At 43.0% G+C, this 10,192-nt stretch overlaps 1 protein-coding gene across 2 annotated transcripts; it reads right to left on the bottom strand.

Annotated features, from left to right (window-relative positions):
* Positions 1 to 1,738: 1,738 nt before the first annotated feature.
* Positions 1,739 to 5,680, bottom strand: TFF1 (trefoil factor 1). Of its 2 annotated transcripts, none has more exons than XM_088667869.1 (4): positions 5,457 to 5,680; positions 4,274 to 4,528; positions 2,682 to 2,807; positions 1,739 to 2,093 (listed from the first exon to the last, which is right to left on the bottom strand). In XM_088667869.1, exons 2-4 carry the CDS (start codon positions 4,494 to 4,496, stop codon positions 2,086 to 2,088), a joined length of 357 nt encoding a protein of 118 aa, XP_088523995.1. In that variant the 5' UTR covers positions 4,497 to 4,528; positions 5,457 to 5,680; the 3' UTR covers positions 1,739 to 2,085. The 2 variants fall into 2 exon arrangements, with proteins under 2 accessions (XP_088523995.1, XP_088523996.1); XM_088667870.1 differs by having other exon boundaries at positions 5,452 to 5,593.
* Between the last annotated feature and the right edge of the window lie 4,512 nt (positions 5,681 to 10,192).

Here is a 10,192-nt window from a genome sequence, read left to right as displayed (position 1 = left end):
GCTTGGGAGGGGGGTGGATGTGAGGGACAGGGGATATCGCGAAGTCCCTCCCCTCCTGAGTTCAAGCCAATCACCGAGCACAGGGGAAAGCAGAGAGAGTTCCGATTCCAGTAGGGAAGCAGGAAGTCGGGTCCGAGGCTCAGGCAAGGTAGAGGAGCCAGGGTCCCAGGCGGGACAGGAAGGGGCGAATAAGGGAGGGAGACCCATCCCCCCAACGCCAGAACTACGCAGAAAGAGGAGGGGAAAGAGGATGGGTCTGCCAAAGCTTTTGTGTTGGAGAAAGACGCGCCAAAAGCCATTAGGAGGTTCTGAAACCGACTGATCACATCACTCCGTGTAAATAGCAATGACTTTAGCACTGTAAATACGCAGCACCAATAAAAGAATAAAATGCAGAGCTGCGTAGCGTCGTTACTCTGAAGTAGTCCGCTCCGGCCACTGTGACACCACCTTTGTGAGGATGTGTGTGAAAGTGACTTTGTGAGGATGTGTGTGAAAGTGAGTGGTTGCATAGGCGCTGGTTCGACTAGCTCCCTGCACCGTTGCGGGCAGCGCTGACCCAGGGCACCAGCATAGGTCAGCCAAGGATGAACACCTGGATAGGCACAAAGACGGGGACTTGCTATGTCCACCACCCAGTTGTCCCCATGGACTCAGGCATGGGCACAATACCCTCTCAGGGTTGACCAAACCATAGAGTCCCTGGATTCCTTTAATGGAATACTGTTCACATAGGGATGGCGAGAACGCACTCCCATCGGATGTCAAGGAAATAAGCAGCTATCCTTTTTTAAATAGACATCTGAAGGCAGCCCTGTTTAGGGATGTTTTTACTATTTAATGCTTTATTGTTTTTAACACTTGATTGGGAGCCGCCTACAGTGGCTAAGGAAACCCAGCCAGATGGATGGGGTATAAATAATAATAATAATATATTATTATTATTATTATTATTATTATTATTATTATTATTATTATTATTATACACTGAGGCCCTGACTGGGGAATTCAAACTGTCTGGGCCATTCCTGGTGGGTGGAGAGGGCATAAGCCTGCTCCCTGCTTTGGCAAATGGGGATGCAGGCTGGGACTTGGGCTCTGCGGAGGGCAAAGACAATGGAGCTGATAGTGGGTTTCCCTCAGATCCAACCCTCACCCGTTTAAGCAGCCAGCCCCCTGCCCCCTGCTATGAGAATAGGACAATGATTGGATGATTCTTTGAGTCTGAAATTATCCCCGGAAATGCTGCATTAGCCACAGGAAGAGATAACCAGGTACCATACTGGATAAAGGACTGGATCTGTAGCTGATGCAAACCATTTCAATCTCACACTGACAAAAGGATGACACTCGAGAAAGCATGATGGAATTGTGTCTCTTTGGATTTCACAGTGAATGGATTGGATGATGCTCTGAGTCTGAATGATTGTCATAATTTGGAATGGACCAGATTTCCCATAGGTCCACCACAGCTGCCCCTGTCCCCTTTGCCTCTCCACATCATGGAGTGTGGCTCAACTGCTTTAAGTCACCTGAAGCCATTTGTCCCACAGGCACCTTTCTGCAGTGCCCCTCTCCTTTGAGTTAAAGGTTGATGGATGGATGCCCACTGTTCGATGGAGAGAGATATATTGCTAGATATTTAGCCTGCTTGGAAAAAGACTTGTGTCACTTTGCATGGCTGTGAGATCAGAGTTTAAAGCTTAAAAAAAAGTCAAGTGCATCAAAAAGAGAAACATCAGGTTTTTTTTGCAATGCTTTAATATGCTGAATGCACAAGAAAGTTTCATAAAGATAATGCAAACGGGGGAAATCAAATGCATTTCTACATTCTCAAGAGTAATCAAAGTTTGGCAAAAAAATACTATGGAGCTGAGACTAATTAGCCACGTATATAGCTTTTGGGGGAGAGGATTTGCAGTTGTTGTGTGGATATGGACTGATCTCGCTCGCAAGGAAAGAAGCAGGAAATCGGGGTAGAGAGCAGGAAATGCTGAAAGCAACTGCTATGCTAGCATTTTGTTATCTGTTTGTCTTGGATGGATGCCGTTGTTGGATGTTCCTGGTCTGTGCCTTCATTTCGTTCTAATTTCCTGAAATGAAAAGAAGAGAAATCTGCTTTATAGGGTGAACTTTCCTGTTTCAACTGTCTGGAATCTGAATAGGGCTTGGGAGGAATTTCATTGGTTATGGAGAAGTTGGGGGTTATCCTTGCTCTTGTCTGCATGGCTTCCCACTTGGGTTGCCAGCTAAGAAATGTAGAGCCAAACAGTGACATTGCATCCTTTTTTTGGCACCTGGGGATCTTCTGTGTGTGCACCAGGCAGGACCAGAGGTTGGGCGTGGAGGGGGAACATCATCATTCTACAGCATTGATGGGAGGAGTGAGAAGGATACTGGTGTGCTTACATAGTAGTGCTTTATACAAAGAATGGTGAAGAATATTCCAAGAAAATTGTGCATGGTGCCCTTTTTATAGTGGAGGGGATGAGAAAGGAAAAACCTCAGAAAAATATCTACTGCGAAATCTCTGCTTAGCTTTACATTATTCACACACACTGGTATCTTCCTGGCACTTTTTTCTATTGCAACATCACTGAATGGAAGGGAATAAAAATTTGATGTTTCAAAGTGGGGGAGGGGCCGCACATGAGAATATTTTACTCAAAGGTGCTACTCACGATGGAAACACCATCTCGTATGCTTGACAGCATTGTTGAAACAGCACCCTCTTCTTAAACATGCATGTCTAGTTATTCCAGCCCATCCACATTCTCTTCTCCGACTAGGAGGTACATTACAGCCACCTATTCAATAAGAAAAGTTGAGAAATCAAAATTCATTGAAGAATAGTTCAATTTAGATTCAAGTCAACATTAGCCATGAAGATTTCCAAGCAAAAGAGAAATAGGAAGCAGCCTGATCACCAAAGTCCTTCAAAATTCCAAATGCAAAACAATGTTCTGTTTTCCTGAAAGCTGTTTGTAGGTACACATGGAAAATATGTATGCTCAGTGGTAACCTTTGCCTTCAAAGAGTGAAATCAATTATACACATAGTGAAACCTCAGCTCTGCAATTATCTTTAGTCTATTGGTTGCCCAAGAGCTATGGGGGAGGGACCCCCAAGGGTGATTTTTCATGAAGGTAGGAAGCTGGATGTCCTCAGGTCTTAAGAACTAGGAGCTGTGTGATGCCTCTGAGCAGAGACAGAGAACCTCTCATATTATTTCAGGCCTTCCTATTCACCTGAGACTTTCAATTTCTGAGGTCTTATGCATTTTTTCTGACACACCGAAATCTCCAGAATGTAGAGCAATCTACATGGGGTCGTATTGGGAAAGAAGAGCCCACTTATAGGGATGTGATTGTATTCTATGACTTACAACTTCCAAAAGAGGAGCCAATGCTTTGTCACGAGAAAGGCAACAAATAGGTCTGTGACATGTGAAGACTAATACATTTATTGCAGCATCAGCTTTTGTGAATTACAAAAGTTGATGCTACAATAAATATCTTTGGGGCAAAGCCCTCCTCTGGTCATTTGGCTTATCAGCTATGACTCTTTTTGTACAGGGGGAAATGAGTAGGCATATAGAGGTGGGGAACCCCTGGTCCATGGGCCTGTGAGTCCCACCAGGTGTTCCCATTTGAGCCTTGAGCCTATGTGGGTGAAGCTACACCCACCTGCACTTCTCCTGATGACATCCGCTGATTGTCAGATCTTCAGAATGGGCTTAATGGGTTGAGAAAAAATGGGCAAAAAAGGTCATCTGATTTCTTAAAGGTGTCAGATGATATATTATCACATCACCTGATGAGGAGGAGGGAGATAACAATATGACTTGCTGATCTAGAAGGGTCTGTAGCCCAAAGGGACTTGCTGAGGATGACCCATTGATATCAACAGATTGTACTTTTAAGTAGACATGCATTGGATTGTGCTGAAAGACAATAATAGAATGGATCCCCTCGGAATCATCCACCACCACAATTCAGGCCACCTGCCTTTGGAGGCTGTTGAAATCAGTGGTCAGTAACTAGGTTGTCCAGGGAGCCAAACATTGGTCCCTTCCCACTGCTAGGTGTCGTGCTGCTACCTTGCTTTTTATGCAGTATAAAAAAATATGCCATCCAATCACGTTTTCCCAAATCTATGGCATTGTTCTCCCTCCCCCCGCCTTCTAAAAACAGGGTCACAGCTGTAGAATAAACTAGTATTAGCTATTAAATAGTTTTCTGAGAAGTGAAAATAATTAAAATTGCTGGCTTACGTGTTTGTTGTCCGTTGCCCCCGTAGTCAACTTGGCCACCTTTGCCCCCGTTGTCAACTTGGCCACCATTGCCCCCGTTGTCAACTTGGCCACCATTGCCCCCGTTGTCAACTTGGCCACCTTTGCCCCCGTTGTTAACTTGGCCACCTCTCTGGCCATCTGTGAAACTGGCGAATCCTAAGACCAGGAAAGTGGCCAGGAGCCAGAGCAACTTGAAGTTCATTTTTCCCCGAAATGTTCTCCAAATCTTCAAACCTGTTGAAAGATTCCAGATAAAAGTTGTGACCCAGTAGAAGTTTAATATGCTTCCTTTTCAATGAAGAAAGACATAACAAATGGTGGCTTTCAGACTGGGGTGGAGTTCAGAACAGGTGACATTTAACATTTGTATTACACTTTCTAGTATCCAAAGTGCTTCACATGCATTCTGTAGCTGTTATCATGGCATTAGTCCTCTAAGGCAAACTATTATCTCTGACATTGCAGGGAAAAACGTTTCTGAAAGGGAAGATCAACTTCAATATTAAAATTTATCAACAGGCAAAAAATTAAGTGGTTGTATCTTATCTGCACAGATATCAAAGCAAGTGTGACATATTTAGAAAGCTCCTTGTTTGATTCAAGACAGTTGAGATCTGAGGAAACCTAGCTCTACCAGGCTCTTTCTGCAGACCAAAGTTCAATTCAAAACTGGCTCATGGAAATCAAAATATTTCCACAACATTCATGTGCATATGTGCACACACACACACACCAATTAGAGATGGATGAGTGTGTCAATTTCAGTGTCTCATTTTCTCATGTTTACAGTCTCAGATTCAGTTTCCTGCACTGCAGCATCAGCTTTGAATTTGCGTGAAGATTCATCAGAATTTCTCCTAAACACCCCCACTTTTTTTGTATGCAACTTTGCCTCACATACACATTTTTGCAGGCATTATTCCCTAAGAAAGCATTTTGGTCTGCTATTTTCACCATTATCTGCCTTTCTAAGCCCCTGATGTGCACTTTCCGTACATCTTCTTTTGGTTGGAGAGGGTAACACAAAATTCGTAGAAGTCTGAATTTTGAATAATAGCCTCATTTCAGTTTGTCTATTGCGAAGTGGGTAGAGTTGCATTAATATGAAAATCAAACCCAATCCCTTGCCTCCCAGTCACTAGAACCGCTTGACTTACCCCACCTGAATGAGTTCCTGAAAGCTCGATGAAGAACAGCAGTCTATCAAAACTCAGCAGGGCAAGGCAAATTTATATGGTTCAAGAAGACCTCCTCCTTCCTGTTGCAGCCGCTTGAGGTGAACCAGCTACCAATAATTGGGCCAATGAAATAACCGTTTCTAATCCCCAAAGTCAAGAACTGGATGTTGGGTTCAGGAAACAATGCAAGTTAACGGACTTTTGTAGCAACATTTCAGTTGATTTCTTATATCTTTTATGCCAAAAAAATATCCAACCGTTTTGTGGTCACAAGAAGCTGCTGTTTCCATGTGTTGCATTTTCCTATCTTGAGCAACAGGTAAAGGAGACTTAGGACATTTTAACTGGCAACCTCTTTTATCTGGCAATCTTTCTTTTCTTTTTTACCTGCATCTTACTCATGCAAGGAGGAACACAACTTTAGCAGATTCACTGGCCTAGGTATCCCCCTCATATTTGCTAATTTTTGAAGGCAATAACTCCACAAAATCAATATTTTTTTAAATTTTGCTTTAAGATTACTTCATTGAACTTAACAAAAAAAACACAAAATCAAAATTATCCATAAAAAATAAACATCAAAGAGTTGTCAATATCTATTAGTTTATCACAGTCTTCTTCCAGTTCCATTGTAAAGGTAAAGGTAAAGGGACCCCTGACCATTAGGTCCAGTCATGACCGACTATGGGGTTGCGCGCTCATCTCGCATTATTGGCCGAGGGAGCTGGCGTATAGTTTCCAGGTCATGTGGCCAGCATGACAAAGCCGCTTCTGGCGAACCAGAGCAGCACATGGAAACGCCGTTTACCTTCCCGCTGTAGCGGTTCCTATTTATCTACTTGCATTTTGACGTGCTTTCGAACTGCTAGGTTGGCAGGAGCTGAGACCGAGCAACGGGAGCTCACCCCGCCACAGGGATTCGAACCGCTGAACTTCTGATCAGCAAGCCCTAGGCTCAGTGGACTTTCTGCCAATTCCATCTTGCTTTAAATGTATATTTATCTAGTGCACTGTTTGTGTCTATTTTAGATAATTGCTTACCCAAAACATTGTACTTTCTTAAGCCTGTTCAGTGTATAACAGAAGTTATTCAAAGGCTGCCACTGATTTTATATTGTTGCAATCTTTTAGGTAACTTTTAAATAAAGCCCATTTATTGAAAAATACTTAATCTGCATGGTCTCTTATTCTTCCTATTAGTTTAGCCAGTTCTGCGTACTCCATTAATTTTTGTTGCCACTCCAATTTTGATGGTACTTTTTCTCCTTTCCAATTTGATGCTATTAAAATTCTCGCAGCCAGTGTCGCATATAAGAATAATTCCCTTACACTTTTTGGGATATCAGAACCCAGTATCCCAAGAAAGAAGGCCTCTGGGGTTTTTTTGTAAACACAATCTTAAGCATTTTTTTTAAGTTCCATATATATATTTCATCCCATAATTCTTTATTTTTTCTGCAACTCCACCACATGTGCACCATCAATCCCACTGCTTCTTTGAATCTCCAACATTTGTTTGATACATTCTTATACATTTTGGATAGTTTTAAGGGAGTAATGTACCAACGGTACTGCATTTTCAAAAAGTTTTCTCTCAATGTGTAACAAGCAGTAAATTTCATATTGATCCTCCAGAGGTTTTCCCAATCCTTCATTAAGATATTATAGCCAAAGTCATGTGCCCATTTTATCACGACGGGTTTTTCCTCCTTCCCCGTCAAGGAGCAGTCAGTACATTTTGGAAATCGTTTTAGTTTTTGAATTAACCAGATCATTCTCTAATCTAGATGGGTCTGTTGCAAATCCTTTTCTTATGTCTACTTTAAATGTCTCATACAATTGATTGTATTGGACTCAATCTGACAAGTGTTTTCTTATTTCCTCAAAATTGTTAAGTTTCAATTGATTATCTTCCTCCTTAACTAATATTTTGTATGCCGGCCAGTTTTCTTTCATATTTTTCTTTTTTACACAAAGTGCTTCTGGGGGGAAATCCACCACAGTACTTTGGGTTCCTAGAGCTCTTTATATTTTGCCCAGATCATGTAAAGGGGCATTCTTATGATGTGGCTTAGGAAGTTTTTATGTAAAGACTAATATATTTATTGCAGCATCAGGGACGGACCTGTGCAAGGCCAAAATTTGATGCCCCGCTCTTGCTGCCTTCCCAAAGCCAGGTAAGCAAGGTGCTGGGCTTTGGGAAGGAGGCATGAGGGCTCTGGCAGGGTCCTACAGCCTTCCTGGTTCCTTCCCTAAGTTGGGCAAGTGCCAACTGGCTTTGGGAAGGGTGTAAGGGGACTCGAGGACAGAGGTCAGCAAACTTTTTCAGCAGGGGGCTGGTCCACTGCCCCTCAAACCTTGTGGGGGGCAGACTATATTGGGGGGGAATGAATTCCTGTGCCCCACAAATAACCCAGAGTTTGCCTACCCATACTCTAGGACCTGTTAGAGCCATCATGACTCCTTCTCAAAGCCCAGCTCTTATTAGGTTTTGGGGAGGAGGCATGAAGTCTCCCTAGTCTAGTCGCCTAGTGCGAGGGAACCAGCTGCACCACTCCAAATCTGCCTTTGAGGTATAATTCTTTAACATGTAACAAAACTCTTTTGCTGTATAGTTTGTGATAATATCCAGAGCTACAAATGGCTATTTCCTCATCTTAATTCCCCCCCCATCTAATAGCAAATGCAAGTTGAGAATACCAGCAAATGGTTGCTAAAACAGTGTCACTGGGAAACATGAAGGAGTCATTAGCATGTTTAGAGATCACTAGAATTACAAAGATTTTTTTAAAAAAGCTTGTTGGGGATTATTCATAACAGTAGGAGAATTTGCAAAATTGGGTTGATATATGCACATTACCCAAGACTTGTGGGCGATTAGGTATATTGACCTCTTCCTGAAAGAATTATGTGCATGTTTTCCATGAGGCCTGCTTAATGTGCATAACTGTCAGTTGTTATGCACAGTAACCACTCAATGTACATTTCTCATAAGACAGATAGCCCGAACAGCCCCAGAATGTTCTCTATAGCCATGGTGCAGACAGTTCGGTGTCAGTCAACAGTTCGGTGTCAGTCGGGAAAGAAAAACTGAAAACTGAGGAGCATAGCTGCCAAGTTATCCCTTTTTTTAAGGGAAATTCCCTTATGCTGAATAGGCTTCCTCGTGAGAAAAGGGAAAACTTGGCAGCTATGCTGAGGAGGGTGGCAGTAGTACGTCCTGGTTGGAGAGGATAGCTGGCTAGAACCCTGGACAACAGTGCTTCTGTTAGTAGGTTAGGATATGCTGTAACATTTTGTTGTAGGTCCTATTGTCCCATCTTGGGCAGTAGGCTCTTAAGTTAAAATATTTCTGAAATTGTTTCATAGCCCTGCCCCCTAATATGAGAAGCCCACTCACCCTTTCGGGTGTGGCAGCATCGTGGGATAGAGGAGGCTTCACTGGGGCCCCAACGGGGGGATTCAAACAGCCTGGGCCATTCCTGGTGAGCGGAGAGGGCATAAGCCTGCTCTCTGCTTTTGCAAATGGGGATGCAGGCTGGGACTTGGGCTCTGCGGAGGGCAAAGACAATGGAGCCGATGGTGGGTTTCCCTCAGATCCAACCCTCACCCGTTTAAGCAGCCAGCCCCCTGCCCCCTGCTATGAGAATAGGATAATGATTGGATGATTCTTTGAGTCTGAAATCATCCCCACAAAGCTGCATTAGCTGCAGGAAGAGATAAGCAGGTACCATAGTGGATAAAGGACTGGATCTGTAGCTGATGCAAACCATTTCAATCTCACACTGACAAAAGGATGACACTTGAGAAAGGATGATGGAATTGTGTCCCATCTCTTTGGATTTCACAGTGAATGGATTGGATGATGCTCTGAGTCTGAATGATGGTCATAACTTGGAATGGACCAATTTCCCATGGGTCCACCACAGCCTCCCCTGCCCCCTTTGCCTCTCCACATCATGGAGTGTGGCCCAACAGCTTTAAGTCACCTGAAGCCATTTGTCCCACAGGCACCTTTCTGCAGTGCACCTCTCCTTTGAGTTAAAGGTTGATGGATGGATGTCCACTGTTGGATGGAGAGCTATTAAACACCAGCTGATTCTATGAGTGTGGTCAAAAATAATCAAAAGCTCTAGACTGTATTCTTGTTGTAAAAAAAATTGCTAGATATCTAGTCTGCTTGGAAAATAGACCTGTTTCACTTTGCACGGCTGTGAGATAAGAGCTTAAAGGTGGAAAAAATGTCAAGAGCATCAGAAAGAGAAACACATCATTTTAACAATGCTTTAATATGCACAAAATAGCTTCATAAATGCAAACAGGAAAATAAAATGCATTTCTACATTCTAATGAGTAATATCCAAAGTTGGAAAAATGGAGCTGAGACTAATTAGCTATATTCATAGCTTTGCGGGAGAGGATACGCAGTTGTTGTGTGCAGATATGAACTGACCCCCCTGGCAAGGAAAGAAGCAGGAAATCGGGGTAGAGAGCAGGAAATGTTGAAAGCTACAGCTATGCCAGTATTTTGTTTTTTGTTTTTGTCTTGGAGGGACGCCGTTGTCGGACGTTCCTGGTCTGTGCCTTCATTTCATTCTAATTTCCTGAAATGAAAAGAAGAGAAATCTGCTTTATAGGGTGAACATTCCTGTTTCAACTGTCTGGAATCTGAATAGGGCTTGGGAGGAATTTCATTGGTTATGGATAAGTTGGGGGTTAT

The sequence above is a fragment of the Zootoca vivipara genome, chromosome 4 (genome assembly GCF_965207765.1).
Source record: "Zootoca vivipara chromosome 4, rZooViv2.hap1.1, whole genome shotgun sequence".
Taxonomy (NCBI): domain Eukaryota; kingdom Metazoa; phylum Chordata; class Lepidosauria; order Squamata; family Lacertidae; genus Zootoca; species Zootoca vivipara.
The sequence above is the reverse complement of the archived record's forward strand: the minus strand, read 5'-3'. Positions and strand labels throughout refer to the sequence as shown.

Excerpts from the sequence above, each read along its gene's own strand:
- TFF1 (XM_088667869.1), bottom strand. The coding sequence starts at position 4,496 with ATGAACTTCAAGTTGCTCTGGCTCCTGGCCACTTTCCTGGTCTTAGGA. Across the intron at positions 2,808-4,273 it reads GGGCAACGGACAACAAACAC|GTGGCTGTAATGTACCTCCT; the intron begins GTAAGCCAGCAA and ends CTTATTGAATAG.